Raw genomic sequence first — 20,316 nt, forward strand, 5'->3', positions numbered from 1 at the left:
TTGATAAGTTTGCCACTCACTGACTCCTACATTCTCATTTTTCATTCTTCCCTTATCATGCCTTATCTTCTTGTCTACCATTTTTGAAATAAAATTCCCTCTGCTACCATTCATCACTGCTGTTTGAAATCCTTCCCTTCCTTCAAGGCCCAGCTTATGGAGTTGGACATTTCTCCCATGTAGCTTTGCCTTATTTCCTCAACTAGAATTGATTTCACCATCTAAATTTCTTCTAACATTTTGCACAGCCCCACTCCTTTGCACTTAATGACTAATGTATATTTTGTTATTTTGTGCAAGTGTTACTATTTCTGTTGTATTCTAAAATCTGAGCAAATGTCTGATTTTATCTTTATTCCTCTACGACCTCATACTCATATGTGGGTGAGTGGGGGTGGAGGGTAGAAGGTTCCTTTTACTTAATAGGTGCATACGTATTGGTTGAGCTTCATTGAATTTACAAACAAATATGAAACCAAATAAAGTAAACCAACTTTACAATTGCTTTATTATTTAAAATATGATATAATATCTGTGGAGCATGATCTAGAATCTGTCCCTATGAATAAAAGTTGGGGTTTCAATTTTTTTTCCCTATTTTCCTAGGTACAGAGGCAAAACATACAGGGCAGTTGTCAAGATTGTACGAACATCTGACCAAGTAGCAGATTTCTGCAAGAGAGTTTGTGCCAAGCTGGAATGTTGTCCAAATCTGTTTAGTCCTGTTCTGGTTACTGAAATCTGCCCAGAAAACTGTTCCATCCACACCAAAACCAAATACAGTAAGTCCTAATTGTGGAACTAGTGCAAGCCAATATTCCTTCCTCTCATCTCCCCTTCCCCCTCCTCTTCCTCCCAAGAAAACCCTATACACACTATAATCCACTCTGCTTCTTATTTCTAGTCATTTTCCAATTTTTTTTACAGGAATGTCTGTGGGATAATTCTATGGGAGTATCTGTTCTAAACAGATATTAATGTTTTGAGTTGGGAAGAGGGTTTAGACCCAACTGGTGATTTTATTATTTTGGTGAACTCCCTCTGTCATTGAAAAATCAACAGCTGCTTTGGGTACAGAAAGGAAAGTCAGAACTTGAGCCTAAGTCTTTCTGATTCTGGGGCTGATTCTTTATCCACTGAACTACAGTGCCTCTTAGACTAGTTCTATTAAATAGAATAGTAAGAGGCAATGAGAGAAATGATTGGGAGGAGGATGGAAGTTGTTCCAAATCAAATAGAATCTCAGGAGTTGAATGATTTCAAAAATTCTTAAAGACAACAATATATAAAATAAGAAAAAGAATATTTGTGTTGCGTGGATTAAATTTGTTTAACATACATTCAGTGGTGGTGGTAGTAGTAATTGTATTCATCAGGTTTGTCAGTGACATAGTTTATAAACCACTTAGCTAAATATTTTGAGGGACATAGATCATTTGAGAAGCAGTGCCTTAAGTGAAGAAATATGCTACCCAGAGTGACTGGATTCCTGCAGGGATGTGTGGTTTCATTAAGTGTGTACCTAGTGCCAGGTGTTCTCCTGCAAAGACTGCCTCTTGCCTTGGTTCATAGAGCTATCTGTCACAAGGCCAGCAGCCTGAGAACCATGAAAATGTCATGAGTCAGTGAGGCTTATAGAACAGGATGGGCATCAGATACGGTTTATAACTGAAACTGCCACCTGCCATTGTTCCCCCCCCCCCAAAAGTCCAGCCAGTTTGTACTGGCAGATGATTAGCTCTAAGAGAAGGCAATGTCTACTGCATAGGAGTATCACCTTGTACAAGATCACCGTACAGTATTACTCCTACAACACTATTCCTATCTCCATACCTCTCCAAGCTTTTCTTCCACTCTTCTTCAAATGACGTATATTCCAGCTCTGTTGAGCTATCCCTATATGTCTTACCTGGGTGCCATTATTCACGTCATCCCTGACTCATGAGAATCCTCTCCCAGCCTTCTGGGACTAACCTAAATGCCTCCTCTTCAATTAACCTTTCCACTGTTCTTCTCTGAGTTCTCACAGCACATTGGACCTCTTTTAGGCATATGTCTCATTCTGCTTTACGTTGTAGTTATTTGTGCAGCACCCTTGAGTGGTGATGCAGATTGTGCTTTCATTTCTGTTCCCTCCTCTCTTCTGGTAGGGGCAGGCCTGAATCTTACCTTTGTTGTGATTGTTCAGTTGTGTCTGATTCTTCGTGACCCTATTTGAGGATTTTTGGCAAAGATACTGGAGTGGTTTGCTGTTTCCTTCTCCAGCTTACAGATGGAGAAACTGAGGCAAACAGGGTTAAGTGACTTGCCCAGGGTTACTTGGTTAGTATCTGAGGCCGGATTTGAACTCAGGTGTTTTTGACTCCAGGCCTGGCACTCTATCCACTGTATCACCTATATGTCCTTATGTACCCTTACATATTTTACCTGTACCTTACCTACTTCCATCAGGCCCTCTTTCCTTTCTCACATCAGAGTCTGATTGTTTATTGAGCCAAACGGATTATAACTTCTAGCTCATTTTTCTTTTAGGGGCAATATGATGGCTTTCTGGTCTACATGGTCTCTTTCTCTGCTGTTTTATGGATTTTTGTATCAGATGAAAACATATTAGTACAATCACAATAGCTCAGAGCCTCCAGTTTAAAAAAAAAAAAAATCCTCACCTTCAGTTTTATGTATCTCTAGCCAATCCCTAGTATCTTTATGTTTGAGGTAATAACAGGACTCAGGAAACATTTAGGTAAACAAAGTGAGCAGAGTGTATTATAGTGTATTATTGAACAGTCACAGAAGGGGGGAAGTTGGGGAAAAAGCAGAACTTGTTAAGAATATCCCTCTGGCCTTGAAGTAGTAAATACAAGAAGTACCCTGTATCCTCTGTTCTGAGATGCTTACAGGGTCTTGTGTCCCACCTCCATCTCTCCCTTCTCTGACACAGCTCAGGCTTCCTTTCAATTTTTCCTTTAACTCGTTATCACTCTGCTGGCAAATCTTTCTAACTCAGCTCATTAAAGACTGTGGATACTGTTCCCTGTTGCTGCTGGTCTTCAGCACTTACTATCCCCTTTGCCTCCTCTCTATTTGTCCCTTGAAGAATGTGTGTGTCCCTGTAAGTATTGCAAGGCATGACTCAGATCTGCCTTCATTTCAAAGATCAGCAGCCCTAAGTTTCTGTTAGGGCCGAGAGGGGATGCTTGTCCCTCTACAAATGCCAGAATTCCCATCAGTTCTCAAACTTGTGTTATATGCACACATGTGCACGTGTACACATAGACACACTCACTGTGTCTGTGTGGATATATATGATGTATATGTCAAATACACACATATAAACACATGCATATGTACATATATATAACATCTTATTAGTTATTTGTATGTATGTAATAATTGTTTACGTGTCTTTTTTTCCCCTATTAAATTATTATGTGTTCTAGAGTAGGGACCATATTTTGTTTTATCTTTATATTCCTCTCGAACCCGGCATAATGGCTTGTATATAGAGGAAGCTTTATAAATGTTTGAATTGAATTGAATGTCTATAAAACTAGGACTCCCTCTGTAAGATTACAGTGAGTTGTAAAAGTGTTTTAGTACTCACAGTATTGTGGTCCACTCAGTAGCCACCCTTAGTGAGTACCGCAGGACGTGACTGAACACTAAACTTGGCTCTTTTATGGAGAGGAAAAATAAGCCACTCTTTCCTTCTCAGGCTTGGGGGAAAAAGCAGGCAATTGCAATTAAAATTAAATACTATTGAAAATGAAACTAAAGATTTTTTTAGGTCTGGCATTATAAGCTGCAAAATCTTTTAACATCCCTTGGGTCAGTTCACAATGAATATTGCTGATGGCTGAATTGAATTTATAAAGAGCCAGAGGGAAGATGATAAAACAATCTTTAGATGGAATTTTGAACAATAAGCTATAACAGTCATTCAAAAACAGCCAGTTCAAAAGCTTTAAAAGATGCCACACTTCTTACTTCATTCTGTAAAACCAATCCTGATTTCTATAGTCTTACTTCCAAAAATCAGATTTCAACAGACTCTGCATGCCCATTTTGGAATTTGCCACCACAAATGGATACTTGTTCATTTCTATCTTGTACATTCAGCTAAATAAATATGAGGTATTGTTCATGTGGCCGTAGTTTATGTATGCTCAGCAACTTGTGTCCCAGGAGAAATAGAGAGAGAGTTCTCTAAGATAATTCCAGGTTGTTAGGGGGTATTTTGCCTCTATTAAGAGTCTGATCCAAAGATGATGATAAATCACATTTATGTAATTCTTCATTTAAAATCTTATAAGCACAAATATCATCCATATGAAATTTTCTGCTGTTATTCATCTGAATCAATAGGGTTAAAACTATTTGGTCTCATTTACTTCCTTAACTAATGAATATTGTCCATGGAATGACATCAGTATGGATTAAATTCTAGCTTGTTTATTAAGGAATCATATGATTTGGAAAGAATATTAGAAATCATATTGTCCTACCTCATCATCTTACAGGCCAGGAATTAAGGATATATAGATCATTAGGGGCAGATAATTGTACCCGAAGTTGAAATTTGGAGAAAGATTTGGGTTTTTCTCTTATGACTCCCCCATCCATAAAACTTCCTTTGCTACATTTCATTGTTCTTTTATAAAATGAGAACCACATAGTGGGACAAATGAGCTTCTGATTAATTAATGAGCTCTCTTGATCATGACCATAAGTATTTCATTCTCAGCAGTGATTTTAATTGAGTAATTGATTATGAATTTAGTTTGTATTAATGAATACATTATTCATCAGTGCTGATCTAAGACACCTATTTCTCCCTGGAATGTTGGCATTTATACTGATAACTACTCCTCACTATTTAATATGTCAGAGAGCTGAGTTCTCTATTCTATTAAGTAGTTGAGTTGGAAGAAAGCCATTTTTTAATAATAATAATAATAGCTAATATTTTATAGCACTTTAAAGTTTGCACCATTTACAAATATTATTTTGTCCTCACTAACCATGGGAGGTAGGTGCTATTATTACTCCCATTTTTCAGATGAGGAAACTAAGGCAGCTAGAGGTAAGTGACTTACCCAGGATCACATAGCTAGTAAGTGTTACAAGATACTTTGCCCTGTGCTCTGAAATCAATACATTTTTGTCTTCCTCAGATTAGGAAATGGAGTGGAGGTCTCTTCAGGAACACTCTATATATCTGTCCTCCAAAATTGAGACCTAGGTACCAGTGGTAAGAACACTGCAGTTGATAGAGATTGTTGTTACAGTAAACAGTATAAAGAACTGAGCGTGTCTAGATACTGATGACAGTTTTGACCCTGCCCACCATCTGGTCAAAACCAATGAAAAGACATGCCCCATGTTCTTTAAGGTCTCTTTGAAGCGTGATTTCCTATGAAAAGATGGGATTTTAGTTGGGACTTCAAGGAAGCCCGGGAAGTCAGTAGGCAGGGTTGAGGAGGGAGAGCAGTCCACACCTAGGGAATAGCCAGAGAAAATGCCCAGGATTCTTCATCTGTATGGAGAGCAGAGCAAATGGCATGTTAGTAAATGAATTACTTATGGAAATGTTTTGTTCATTAAGTTTTTGATTTTACTTTTCCTAATAGCTTATTATTATGGAAAGAGAAGGAAGATTGTCAAACCCCCAATTGGAGAAAACAATGCCGAAATTGGGCCCCCTAAGCCAACTAGGCGGAGGAAACGACGGAAATCCATTTTTGTGCAGAAGAAAAGGCGATCCTCCACAGTTGACTTTGCAGCAGGATCAGGAGAGGTGAGTGTCTCTCCAAAAAAAAGAAAAATCTTATCAGCCCACGTTTGATAAATGTGATTGAGAAGATTGTAGCTGCTATGTACAAGCTTACATTTATTAGATGTGATTGTTTTACTAAAGAAAGGATGTTATCTGTTATGCATAGATAGTCATGGCATGGGCCAGAAATCATGGAGGAGGCACAGATAATTAGAATATTAGAGATACTTGGTATTTCCGGCCTATGCAAGCTACTAAAGTGCAATGTCCCTGTTGGAGAGAGGGTTACGAAACTGAGTTGTAATGGAAGTTCAATGTTTCTTGCATTGTTAGTCTTCTGTCCCATGTTAACCATGAATTCTGTCTTTGTGGCAGGAAAGTGAAGAAGAGGATGCAGATGCCATGGAAGAGGACACAGGGAGTGAGGAAACCAGCTCAGAGCTTCGCGATGACCAGACCGACACTTCCTCAGCTGATGTCCCCTCTGCCCGTCCCCGGAGAGCCGTCACGTTACGGAGCAGCACAGAATTAGATCGACCCCCTCCCGTGGAAAGAGCCAGGAGAAGCCGTAAAGCGCAGACGTTCTCCTGTGCCGAAGGAGAGAAGTGCACCCAAGTCAAACAGGAGAGGACAGAGGTGACGTACTAGCTCCCGACGTAGGCATAGAAGTAAAAGAGTATTTGACATTTGGCCTGGAGAAGGGGAGATTAAGGGAGGACAGGACAGCTGTCATCAAGTATTTGAAGGGCTGACACAGACAACAGAGCCCCATATGGCAGAATGAGAAGCAGGAGTTGGAAGGAGCAGAGAGGCAGGTTTCACTTCCATGCAAAGGAAAAAAATCGAAGCAATTGGGCTGCCTCAGAGGGAACAGGTGCTTGAAAGGATGCTGCTTGTCAGGGATGTTAGAGAGATGATTCCTGTTCCAGTACACGTTTGATTAGATGACCTCTGAAGTCCTTCCAAAGAGTAGGATTCTGTTGGGAGGTTTTGAACATCAGAACAAGTGACTGGAAAGAGTTACAGGACCTTTTGAGGCTTTAAAAATGGAAGAGAACCCCATCAGTCTGCAGTGGGTTAGATGTCCCAAGCACCCTTTGAATCTGGGTTTACAGAATTTTTTCTGGCTATGTCTCCATATATTTGTTCATAACCTCTGCATTTTGGGTTCTGTTTTTGCATGTATAGCCAAGTGGTAAATCTGCAAGTAGTGAGGTATACCACACACTTTTGACATATTTCATGGAAGTGGAATATCAGACTTCAGAACAAGCACTGAATAGGTCTGGATACACATCACTGTTTGTTGTCCACAAAGACAAGCACATGTTCCATGGCGTCTTCTGCCATCAACTTTAGCAAATCATCAATCTTCTTTGTACCACAGTTTGCTTATTTATGCTGTAGGGCTAAAACTTCCTGCCTTCTCATTAACGTGTGGTACATTAAGTAGCCCATATGTACTGTGGGTTTTTTTTTTGTTTTTGTTTTTGTTTTTTTTGCTTCTGTGTGTCATGCTCTGAAGCCCTATCGGCCCCTAAAGGCAAGATCCTGACCCTGGTTATTGTGTATTTAGTAGACTGCTAAATTAAACTTTCTGGCTCTAGGGACTGGAGAAAGTTAATGCAGCTTCCAAAGGTATCTTATATACCACCAATGTCATATGTTTGGGAGGGTTTGGTTCAGTGGTTTTCAAAATTAATCAAGAGTATTCCTGTAATGTTTATCATTTCCTTTTACTCCTTTTTACATTCCTGTAGGAAGTAAAACATGAAGAGGAGGAGAAGCTTATTCTGGAGAGTAACCCATTAGAATGGACAGTGACAGATGTTGTGAGGTTTATTAAACTGACAGATTGTGCTCCCTTGGCCAAAATATTTCAGGAACAGGTATGCTACATTTTTTTTTTGCTTCTTACTTGAACACAGGAGATGCTTAATAAACTTTAAAAAAAATTAATTTCATCTTATTTGACCATTTATCAGGTATATTGTAGTTGGAATTATTACTCAGGTGAATTGGGCAAGGTGACTCCTGAGGCCTGTGTCCAACTCAGATTTATTTCATGAGTCTTCATTTCCTTCTCCAGCCAGCATGGACTATGGTATTGCTGCAGTTTTTAGTGGTTTGTTATTTCATTACAGAAAGTGTGAGTATGCTATCTGTGAGGGCCTTGCCAAAAAGTTGTAATAACATCTTCTGTTTGTGCAACCTGAAAATGGCATTTTCTCAGCATTTCAAGAGAAGAATCATAGAAGTGTAGGGCTAGAAAGTATCCTCTCGTTTTACAGATGGAAAAACTGAGACCCACATTTCTCTTAATTTGTTCCGTTTGTAGCATTTTCTTTCTAGTCTCTTACAAAAAGATAATATTAATATTTTGCTAGTTACCCCCCAGCAAGAAAATAAGGAAATTCGCATTGTGCCTTGAAGGCACTTTTTTTGTGTGTGTGATTACCACCCATGGCTGACTTGCTAGCCTTATATAAAAGTTCAAATGTAAGCAAATGAGTATTTCTTTTCACAATGTATGCTCACTATAGCAAATTATCTACATTTTCACATTTTTTATTAAACCGTTTTCCTTAGTATAAAAAGTAATTTTTACTTGAATTTCCATTTTTTAAAAAAATATTTTGTGTCTGTGTGTAGCATGAATAAAAGCACGTTTTCAATTGTCCTAACAGAAGTAAATCAGAAAAAAGCCATTATGTCTATAATTTGTCATTATGAACATATAAACAATAAAGGGGGGAAAAGCTACCAAATTTTTCATAGAGATTTGCAAGTTGCCTTCTTCTCAAAGGACACCATAAAATGGTAGTGGATCCTTCTGTCTACTAGTGGGAAAAATTCCATGGTTTCATACAAAGTCCCACCATTAGGCTAGGAAAATTAAGGAATGGAAAGGACGTGAAATTTATTAACCTATTCCTGCTGGCCCAAAGTAGGGGCAGTTTTGTTATTATTGTTATTGTTTGTTTTTAAAGGAGGGAAGAATGTTGGGTATTTTCTTGTGTCAATAACGTTTTGCCTTGGAGGGTCCAAACATCAGGGACTGTGTTCTAGATAAGCAAAAGTGTTCATTCAGAACAAGGATTCTTTACCTTTTTGGGTGTCTTGACTCCCTTTGGCAGTCTGGTGAATGAAGCCTGTGGACCCAATAAAGTGGTTTTTTTTTTTAAATTCATAATTGAAGGAAATACTACATTTCAATTAGAGGTTAGTGATTAGTGAAAATAAAAATGTAATTTTTTTCACCATCCCAGTTCATGGATCCCCTTGAAATGTAGCTATGAACACCAAATTAAGAACCCTTGATTTAGAAACTTGGGTTTCTGTAACAGACACTATGTACTTCTGCCAGCATAGAATACTCCAGGCAGGAGAAGTAACACAAATAACATGAAACACAATCAACAAAAACCTGATGTCAAAGCTCATCTGATTTATCATCTGTTGGTATATAGACGCTTCTCCATTTTAATAGTAAACCAAGTATGGTGGGCAAGGTTATCAGATTGAAACAAGGGCTATCTATACTTCTATCCAGGATTTTACTTCCACCCTATCCCACTTAAAGAAGGAGAAACATTTACTACTCAGGCAGAACTACTGATAAAACTGCAAACTGAATGGTTACTTTCCAGATTAGGTGAAGGGCTGGAACTAATAACTCTGTTCTAATTTACAACCTGTAGAAAACTGTGTGCAGTAACTAAGACAAAAACAAGAAATGGATGCTTTACTATCCAGCTGCTAATTTAAATAGATTAAAATAATAGTCATTTAGTTCAAAATGGAAAATTTGAAGGGGAGGGGAAGCCCCAAAATTACATACATACCCTATATACTCTAAATATAGTCTACTTTGTGAAATTTGGGGCATGAAAATGGAATAGAAAGTTTTGAACTTTACTAGGTTAATCACATAAAGTTGAGTTCATAGGATCCTGACTTAAGAGACCTTAGGGAACAGTAACCCCATCATTTTATAAATTCAAACCTAGATCCTCTGACTCCAAATTCAGGGTCCTACTTTGCTACATTGTTATTTATTCGCATCCCAATTCTACTTTTAGGGTCATTAGGTGCTATTTCTGGTCATCCATGTGGCCCTTCCAGCTTCAGTTAGAAAATTTGGGTCCAGTTACTGACAGTTGAGAATATTAGGGTTTTTTCCCCCACTAAAAGGGGAAGGTAAAGTAGCTTTAAGGGATGGTATGTTTATTCATATTTAGAATCAACTTTAATATTAAGCATTTTGCTTATCATAGTAGAAAGCTGTTACCTACAGAGCTTTTAATGTAAATGGGCAATTTGACCCTTTTTTTGCTCACTTAGACCTTTGATTACCTTACTTAACTAATTAGTGAGCATTAAGGCAAAGACATTTATTGGGCCAAACACTAAGACCCTGATTTCACTGAGACTTCCAGCTGGTAACCCTCAGATATTTTAAATAAAACATATCATCTCCCTAGGTCTTATTCCCTGGTAGACATCACAGTTTTAAAAAATAGAATAGCCATATACATTTAACTAATGAATTGCCATAAGCAAAAAAGAAGCATTTGCAAGAATTACATATTTTCTTTTTAGTTCTGAAATTTTATTGCAGCCACCCTTCCAAAATGGGCATGCATTTCATTTCATACTCCAAACATGTACATTTATATACCTACCTACCTTCAGAAAAGCTGAAATAGCTTAATCCTGGGAGGTCCATTTTCCAACATATTTTAATAGAAAGATTTTTTTTGACAGGAAAGTTAACTGAATCTATGATATTTAAAAGGGGTGAGGGGAGCAATTTCTACACCCTCTATACAACTATGTACTAATAATTGATGTTCAGAGTCCTTGCGAAGCACTGAATCGCCTTCTGAATCCAAGATCACATTTCATTTAGGTCAAGCCACAAGCCATTTAGTAAGTGCATGCACAGTGCATCAGGGGCTGCAGAGGATACAGAGAGGTCTCTGCCCTCAAGGAGCTCACATTCCAATGATAAAAATAATTAGGTACACATTAGATATATTCAGGTAGAAAAGTACCAGATTCAGCAATGGATTAGATGTAAGGGATGAATATGAAGTGAGGAATTGAGGATGACACAAAGATTACAAGACTGACTGATGGGGAAGATGGTGATTCCCTTTGACAGTAATAGAGGAATTTGGACAAGGGAACTGTCAGATCATTTTTAAGTTTTCCATTCTCAGCATCTAAGGGTAGTAGGCGGAGTAGACTCACAATAAACCAGTCAGGTAGCACAGCAGAAAGAGTACTTGACCTGGCAGCCGGGAGACCCGAGTTCACATCCTGCCTCAGAGACTTAGTAAGGGTGTGTCCTAGGACCAGTAAATGAACCTGTGCCTCAGTTTCCTTATTTGTAAAATGCAGATAATAATAGCATCTATTTCTGAGGGTCGTTGTGAGGATAAAATGAGATTATGGTTGCAAAGTATTCTGCAAACTTTAAAGTGGTAAATAAATACTAGCTTATTCTTAACATTAAACATGAATGATAACAAAATTTTCATCATACTTGCTTTGAGGGTTACTACTGGAGATATTAGCCATCCCAGGTGTCATATATTTGCATCTGAAATCAGGTGACAAAGGTTGATGTTGTGTCATTGAATTACTGTATAACAGGCCTGCGCACTTCAGCCCACCAAAGGATTTTGGGCAACTCATGAAAAATGCCCCAAATCCTTTGGCAGGCTGCAGGTATAACCTTTTGCACATAACTTTACCTGTCTGCTAGGCACTAATAGGCATGTTCTGAAAATAAAATTAGATGCTATAAGTATAAATAAGCATTATAAGACACAATGTAAATAAGACATTGAAGTTTCTAGTAGTTTAAGCTGATGGTGTCAGGTTTGGATTTGGGCTGGTATTTGTAATTTACAATCTCAAATGCAATCATATTTGAATCTTAGAGATAACTAGATCAGACCCTTTATTCTACAAATGAACTGCAGCACAGTAATTCCCTGAGGTCCTTTGCAGTTTGAAGAGTCTGTGACAACTCTGCATCTTTAGCATTAGGATAGTGACTTCTCGATATATGTCATGCCTAGTGTTTGTCAGCAATGAAGAAAATTAATAGACAAAACTGCTATTGATGTATACTCAGCTTTCTGGTTTATTTGCAAATTTGGTTGTTTTCATTATTTTAGCGTGTTAGCACATAAAGATGACAGTTTTGAGCTAGACCAAGTGAGAAATAAATGATCCCTGTGCTTATGGAAGTTTGTTCCCAAGGTTGGTAGAACTTTGTTTTAAACACCATTTTGTGCTAAGTCAGTTAAAGTCAAGAACCATTACTTTGAAGCAGAAGTCTTCACACAGGCAAAACAAATAATTTGCTGTTTGTTGGTGGACATTAGCCATGTCTTATATGTTAATTGCACTTGCATGATTATAGCTTAGATCATGTCACCCAATGCCTGGGATAAGCTTGGAAGTTTCAGAAGCTATGAAGTTCTAATTATAGTTCAGCCACCCGATTTCCATTTCCAGAGGAGCAACCTAAAATCTCTTTGAGACTTGGTTATGAAGAAACCATATTTAAAAGATTTTAGGGCCTCTGTCTATATTATTTAAGGGGGAAAAAATCTGCATAGTCTTTTCCATTAATTGTAGCAGCTCCTTGGCTTGTCAGCTTCGTAGTGGTTCTTGACTACAGTCACATCTATACCAGATAAGTGTAATGGGAAGCGAAACTGGTTAGCACCACTTAACCAAATCCACATTATGCTAGACTTTGGCATCTGTTCACAGTAGGGTCAGTGCTTATCCAGTCAAAGAGTTTTCTTAAATTTTTAAGTTTACCTCTGAATTCCATTCTACAAAAAGACATTTCTGTCAGAGGGGTGTGTGTGTGTGTGCGCGCGCGCACGTGTGTGTGTGTATGTGTGTGTGTGTGTGTGTGTATACGTATACACTTCAGGCTGGTCCTAACAAAAGTTGGGTTAGGTGAGATGTCTTTGGTATCTTCCTACTTTCTTTTGCAGTTCCCCCTCCCTCCCTGACTTTGGTGCCTTCACACTCTTCTTCCAAGGCTCCTCCTCCCACCTTTAGTCTACCTTGCTTCTAGCTAGCTGTTAATCCTACTTCATCAAATACTTATGAACATTCCCCACTCCCAATTTTTGGTGAGGCAATTGGGGTTAAGTGACTTGCCCAGCTAGGAAGTATTATGGGTCTGAAGCCAGATTTGAACTCAAGTCCTCCTGATTCCAGGGCCAGTGCTCTATCCACTGTGCCACCTCGCTGCCCAAAAAAAAAAATTTCTTTTTAAGACCCAAAGAACTGACTTTCCATGGTGATAAGTCAGGCCTGAACAAGACAGGGAATCCTTCTTCGGGGCACATTCCTTGTGTGGGTCAAGTACACATACAGGAGGTGCGTAGTATCTGTGGAGACAGAGATAGCTGAGTGTGTGACATTTTAGACCTTCTATGACAACTTCCCATGACAAACCTTTTCCCCCTCACCTCCTGGGTGGTATTCTTTGTTTCAAGATACACAAATGCTATGGAAATAGGAACTTTATAACTGATGAATAGGTTTAAATAAGACTCTTTTTAGGCCATATACCTAAATAAAGGTGAGAAATTCAAGCTAAGTTCTCTTGTAATTCCCATTGGATTCAGAGTAACCAGTGTTCTTCAGACTTTCTCCAAAGGAGAAAGCATTCTAACCTGACCAGGGACCTAGCTTGGACAACAGTGTTCCAGCCTCTCCCTAACCATTCCTCTCCCTAATCCAGCAGTTCATAACCTAAGGTCCAGGAATTTTTTTTTTCCTTTCTAAAAACTGTTTCAGTATAATTAGTCTCCTTTGAAAATAATTTTATTTTTGTGCATTTAAAAACATTATTCTTAGGAAAAGCATAGATTTTACCAGACTGTCAAAGGAGTCCATGATAGAAAAGAATTTAAGAACCCATATTCTAACTTTTTTTTCCTTCTGCCAGGATATTGACGGCCAAGCGCTTCTACTGTTGACACTTCCCACAGTGCAGGAGTGCATGGAGCTGAAACTGGGACCTGCCATCAAGCTTTGCCATCAGATTGAAAGAGTTAAAGTCGCATTCTATGCACAATATGCCAACTAACTTCAGCCCTTCCCATCTCGGAGGATTCCTGCATGGGGGACGGGCCATTTGGGGACAGGTTTTCTTTCACCTACAGACATTTGAAATTGAAGCACTAAGAAAAATCTCAGTGTGAGAAAGACCCAAACTCCTCAACCAACCTCTGACCCCCTCCCCTGCATTTATTTAATATGTGTCTGTTTTTCAAAGCACACTGAAATACCACAGCGACTGCTTTCTGAGAGTATAACTTGCTGTTTTCTATTGTGGCATCCCATAATATAGCAAAAGCTTAGGGAACCTTGCTCCCCTTCTCCCACTAAACCCACAGCGCCTTCTGATTGACGTTTCCTACACCTTTCGAGAGAAAGGTTAGGAGTCAGTGCTGTTTTTTTCTGCAGTTATGTGGGATACCTACACCAGGCAATTAAAAAAAAAAAGAGCTACAAATAAGCCTCAAGCAAATTTGTCCACACTTCTTTCATATTGAAATGTGTGATCACCTTTTCAAGTGACTTTTACCACTGCAATTTGATCCTAGTGATCAACACATTTCTGTCACATTTATGACACTAGTGTTGATAAATATATATTAAAACAGGATGTGATTATGAGAAAGACCAACTAATCCTCTAATTTTGTCAGCGCTCTTAGGAAAAGTGTGAGCATGGGGAAAGGAGAGTAGAATCTAGAAAAAGTATGCAGAGACACATAGTGTTCACAACTCTTAATGAAACAAGCTTTTTCCCTTTAATTTGTCTGTAACCAGATCAGGGAGGGGGTTCTTATAATTCTTCTAAGGAAGTTGAACTACAGGACAACATGTCGAAAGGAATTACTTAAGCATCTCAGAATAAGGAAATGGAATGTTTCAGATGAGGTGTTATTTGAGACTTCTGCCACAGACAACCTGAAGTTCCTTGGGGTGGAGTTCCACAGTGTGTTACCTATCAGCTTGGCACGGCTTTGTTTTGGTTAGATAGCCCAGATTTCACAGATCACTCCAGCACAATAAGTGGGACATGTAACAATGATTACTGTGAACTAAAAGTCCTCTGCTTTCTATTCACTTGCTCTCCATTCTCTTAATGGCATTATCTGGGTAGACAAAACTGGACCTGATAACCCATCCCCCAGTAACACTGTAGCCACAGCTCCATCCAGATCCCCAACCTGACCAACTTGGAACATTATGCAAATATTAAGAATTTAAAGAAGGAGACCACCTATATAGACCTCTGTGTGGCTCCAGGATAAGAGTGCTCTTGGACCAAAAGAATCATCCATGAGATCCAATCGATAACTCAAGCATTCATCAAGACATGGAAATTTCTTAAAGAATATTATAACCCATTGTGATTTTAATCCACTGATTTTTTTAGAAAAATATTTTAAATTAGTGACAAGTCTTAAATTATTCAAAAGTTGAGCTCTACAACAGTGGCTTCGCATCTTCAGTTACTGCCTTATCTAAAATAACTATTTTGATCTTTCCCCACCCAAAATTTGATCTCAGCACTGGCAGTGTATATAACTGTGATCTGGGCTCACTCCTGTAGCCACCATGGGAATATTTCATTGGTTAAACTTTCTCTGGCAAGTCAGATTAGAAATGCTGGCCTTTAATCAGCATTTTGGGACTGGCATAGACAAAAGTGAGAAGTTACATGTATATCTTCTGCTATTGAGATGTGTTTGCCTGAGCCTAAAGCTAGTGTTTACAGCTGTTACAAATCTTCAGTGAGTGGACTTTTGTGTAGAGAACCCTGGTGGAGCATCATGTATAACAATGCTTGTTGACATCATAATGCTAGAAAAATGCTTTGTAATGCATCATTGGCTTTGTAGTAGTGTTTTACTGAATTCTCCAAGCTAGTTTTGATCTCCCTTTGGGTCTTTTAGCCCCGTGTCCTCAGCTTCTTTGGCTCAGAATACTGTATCATGAAGTTAAACATTGCTGAGAGATGTCAAGAATTCTGGCCTTTTCTCTCTGCAGATTTCCTTATGATGTTCTCTCTGTGGCCTTTTCTAAACATGCCATTTCTGTTTCACTTAAACTGATATGAAGGAATGAGTCATCTACAGCATTTTAGTATCAATATCAACTTCTCTTGCCGTTTCCAGAAAGTAGAAAGGGATTGGAGAGAGAAGGGCAAGACATCACCATGACCAAAGGATGTGTTAATGAAGCCCATAAATCAAAGCTGGGCTGGTCTCTAAATGGATGCCCAGCTTTGGCTTGGATTCATGGAACTACATGCCAGTGATTTTCTTTATCTTTATGACTTACTTTCTCCCCATATTCTCTACCAGACAACAAGAGAAGAATGGGGTGAATGTATTGTTGACTCGACCTTTGTATGCGTATAGTTGGAGAAAGTGGACACAGTCTCAGAGTCAAGTCCATGATTGGTTTAATTAGAGTGTCTTCCATTGTGATCATCCTCACAGCCCTTGGGGAAAAAGCAACTCATTTTAGGACCACAGAGTTCAAATAAGTGAGGGATTTTGGAAGGTTTCTTCCCTTTAGTTTGGGATGCTACTGTGCAACGCTGTCCCCCTTCTCAATGAAGTTGCTAATATCTTCCAGAACTTTTGGTTCTTAAATTTAATGTGTACGTTCTGATTTCCCCAAATTATAACACAGCTAACATGACTCCACCCCAAAAAAAACCCAGCACATACACAAATACATCTTTAGATATGATTTTTCCCCATTTCTATTAAATGGATAAAAGTTTCTGAAGACCAGTTAATTTTTTCCTCTCTACTACTGCTAATTAGAAGGACAGGGAAACTCTTCAGTCTACCATCATTACCATTATGGCCCTCTCCCAAACTTCTAATTGCAGCCTCTTTGTGCCCCTCTCAAGCTAAAAGGTATGATCTTATGGTATTCCACCACTCTCCAAAGAGTGCTTTTTCTTAGCTCCTCCATACCGTACTTTCGAGACCAGATTCACCCCCAGTATTTTAGTCCAGTGTATATGACACAAGTCGCTGCCCTTAAAACCTGACTTAATTCCCCTCCTGTTCCGTACAGAGACAGTTTGGGCAATTTGGCAAACCCCCCCAAAAAAAAAGTCCTTGACTGTTGCTATACCCCACCAGAAGGATTCAATTTCCCCTCCCTTCCTCTCCTCAATACATATATACATACAGAGAGAAAGAGAGAGAGAGTACAATATATATGTGTTTCCTTAATACAGGTGTGGACTATAGCTATGCAAAGGAAAAATTAAGGGAAATGTAATTTTAAAAAAAAGATAAATAATGGGAATAATATTGTCATGATAAAAGATTCTGTATAAGAGAATTCACTAAAGTTCTTTTATAGAATAAGCTCCCATAGCATATCTAAAACATGATGTGAGTTAGCAAAACTTGATGTAGACATAAAATTTAAAAATTCCTGCCTCTTTTTTTTTTTATCACCACCCCTCCCCTTGCCCCTGGACTACACTAGAAAACTTTTTATTCTCAGTTGCTTCTCAATAAGTTGTAATGATCCAAGCCTGTGGTGCAGGCTAATACTTAGCTTTAGGAAATGAATCATTTTCTGCCCTTCAAGGATTGAGTAGAATTTCCTAATCTTCCTCTAAGAGCTGTGAGGGTTAAATCAGGCAGAACATTGAGTCTTGCCTTTGTATCTTGCAGCAAACACCCCATTCTAAGATGTTTCTCCTTAAGTTGCCACATTTTGGAAGCCCTAGGGGCTTTCATACTTTAAGAACAGTTTATATTTGCATTTGTATAATTGAAAGTGAAAAAAGAAACTGTTAAAAACCACTTTGCTGTGATTTGGATCATCAGAGTCACTTTTTGACAGAGATATCATGAGATGATTTTTTTTTCCACTTTTACAAAACTAGTAGAGGCCGCAGATATTTGAAGGGACAAGATAAAGCAAGACGTCCATGGTTTCTAAAGAAGAACTATTTGGAGAAACATAGATATTCTTATTTTCTCTTTGGTGCAATAATAATTCAGAAACAAATGAAAATTATAGAAAAGTGGCAACAATGATGTAAGGTGTTCTCATACTAGGAATGTGCAATTTTTCTTATAAGAAAACATGCTGAAAATCTATCACCCTCCCTTTAAATTAAATAAATTTGCTGTGGTTGAATTCTGCAGACTATGTATTTTCCCACTTTCAACCATCAGAGTCATAATATGCTGTGTGCCCACTAAATATTTTGGTTTGAATCCTAATTAGTCTGGTTTGAACCACTTACTTTACCCAAACATCTTGCTAACACACTAAAAATGCCAACACAGGATGCTGCTTTCAGTTCTGGCCAAGTTTGCTCACATTTGTTCCTTTATTTTAAATGCTACTTAGTATGATTTTCCAAGTTATCTCCATTTAGTTTCTCTTAAACTATCAGTGAAAATGGTTAAGGTCATATAACAGTGAGAATTGTAAGCAGTGCCAAACCTTAACCAGGAATTACAAAGGTCCCATATGGATGGAAAAGATGTATTGAAGAAAAAAATAAACTTGTAGGATGACAATCTTTTGCTAATAATAATAATAATAATAATTTGTATGCTGGGAAATTGAGACAAATGAAAAATGACAGAAAAATTATTTCATTTATTGTCCAAAAATGGGAAATAGCATGATGTTTAGAAGCATAAACTCTTTCTAGTGGCAAATGTTGAAAGCCCTTTTGCTGTTTTGCATTCCAGTTTGAATAGTTTGTATTGAAATTTGATTCATATGTTGTGTACTTTTTGGTGTGTGAAAGAGAAAATTGATGGTGTTTTTACTTTTGAAATTTGCAGGACAAAGGGCATGCTGTTAGTTTGCTGTAAGATTGTATTCTGTATATATGTTTTCATGTAAATAAATGAAAATCTATATTCAGAGTTATATTTTAATTTTTATTCTAAATGAAAAAAAATCCCCTTTTTACTTGAAAAATTGTAAGCCACATTGTTAATAAAGTAATAATGAATACTACATTCACTGCTTGTGTCTGACCTATGTCTGGAAGATGAGTAATGACTGTATTTCTTTCCTTAAAATGACTCATCTTTTCATGATAGTTTTTGTTCTAATACAAAATAACTATGCAGAGCTTGAAACATATATCTGAGAGCCAGAATGCAAGGATGTTAATGTCTTCTGCCAAAGCAAAGTATATGGCCTTTTATGATTACATATCAATTCTGGTCCTGATTTGCCAACAACATAAAACCTGAAGAAGTTGATATACACAGCTCTTTTTGGTGTTGGGAACATCAGTGTGTATAATCAGATGATTCTACTGCTGCCTATTAACATGGGAGCTGGAACAAGGGTGAGTCGAGTAAGCATCTGGGTCTGGGTCTGCCACCACCATCACTGGCTGTCATCAGATTTAGCGTTTCACTACTATTGACTAAAGAATTTTTATTGGCTTCTGAACTATTCTACCAAAGAGAAAATGCGTGTATGTTTCCAAAGATTTCTTCAGAAACTATACATATCTTACCAAAGAATGGCAGCCCATTTGGAAATATATAGGTTTCTAGCAGATAGCAAACTAAGATAAGCAAAAACCAAAAATCCACCCAGCTCCTCTGAAGTCAGAGCCAATAATCCTAACAATTTTGAATGGTCCTGATTGTTTCAGTTCGTGCAGGATTTATTGGCCACTTTACATACAGATATACACATACTCTGTGTATTCCAGAGGAAATGATAGGTTGGGAGTCAGGAAGCATGGTTCAAAACCTGTCTCTACATCTAGCTTATTTCTTGGGCATATCACTGACTCTCTCTGTATGATGGAGATAATGCCTGCTTCACTTCATCTTGGTTAGGATTCTGCCTGGTTTTTCTTCCAGCAAATGGGGATGGTTTTTTCATTTATGTGCTATCACTTTTCATGATTCTATGCAACATTTATCATTAATAGAGTATTCAAAATTAGACATTGCATTATTCACATCATTTCATTATGGTTAAGATTAGATAAGGCGACAAATAATATAGATAGTTAATGTGAGGTTGTGGTTAGGGGACAGGCTTTAGAGTCAAGAAAACCTGGCTTCTAATGTGACCCCTAAATCATACTGATTGTATGATTAAGGGGAAATCAGTTTCTCAGGGGTACCAGGAAACTCTCCATGTCAGTTATAGATAAATTGCTGATCTTTATGAATGAAGGGAATTTCCACACAGGGAAATGAAATCTCAGGTCTAGATTATTTTAGAAGGAAAACACTTAAAAAATTAAAGCAACTATTTAAATGTGAGGCATTCTTCCCCACCCCTCTTTGGTGCCAAAGGTCTCTTTCCACTTTGATCAATTATTTAAGTTATCTGCCCTATCCACATTCATCAGGTCCTTGCCTCTCTTTGGGTTGTGTAATTTAACAGTGGACAATAAGAAAAATTGTTATTGCTACTATCGTTATTTTACCCGAGTTCTGA

General features: G+C 38.0%; 1 protein-coding gene across 3 annotated transcripts in view; it reads left to right on the forward strand.

The window, feature by feature from the left end:
* SFMBT2 (Scm like with four mbt domains 2) overlaps positions 1–18,858 on the forward strand; it is a 302,167-nt gene extending 283,309 nt beyond the window's left edge. For all 3 annotated transcript variants that reach the window (XM_020965056.2, XM_020965057.2, XM_078154929.1), the window contains 5 exons: positions 607–782; positions 5,631–5,797; positions 6,152–6,412; positions 7,537–7,665; positions 13,770–18,858. In XM_020965056.2, coding sequence (XP_020820715.1) covers positions 607–782; positions 5,631–5,797; positions 6,152–6,412; positions 7,537–7,665; positions 13,770–13,910 — 874 coding nt within the window. In that variant the 3' untranslated portion in view covers positions 13,911–18,858. The remainder of the gene's footprint in view (positions 1–606; positions 783–5,630; positions 5,798–6,151; positions 6,413–7,536; positions 7,666–13,769) is intronic.
* Positions 18,859–20,316: the final 1,458 nt, after the last annotated feature.

Source organism: Phascolarctos cinereus, unplaced genomic scaffold (genome assembly GCF_003287225.1).
Source record: "Phascolarctos cinereus isolate Bilbo 61053 unplaced genomic scaffold, phaCin_HiC Scaffold_1;HRSCAF=81, whole genome shotgun sequence".
NCBI lineage: Eukaryota > Metazoa > Chordata > Mammalia > Diprotodontia > Phascolarctidae > Phascolarctos > Phascolarctos cinereus.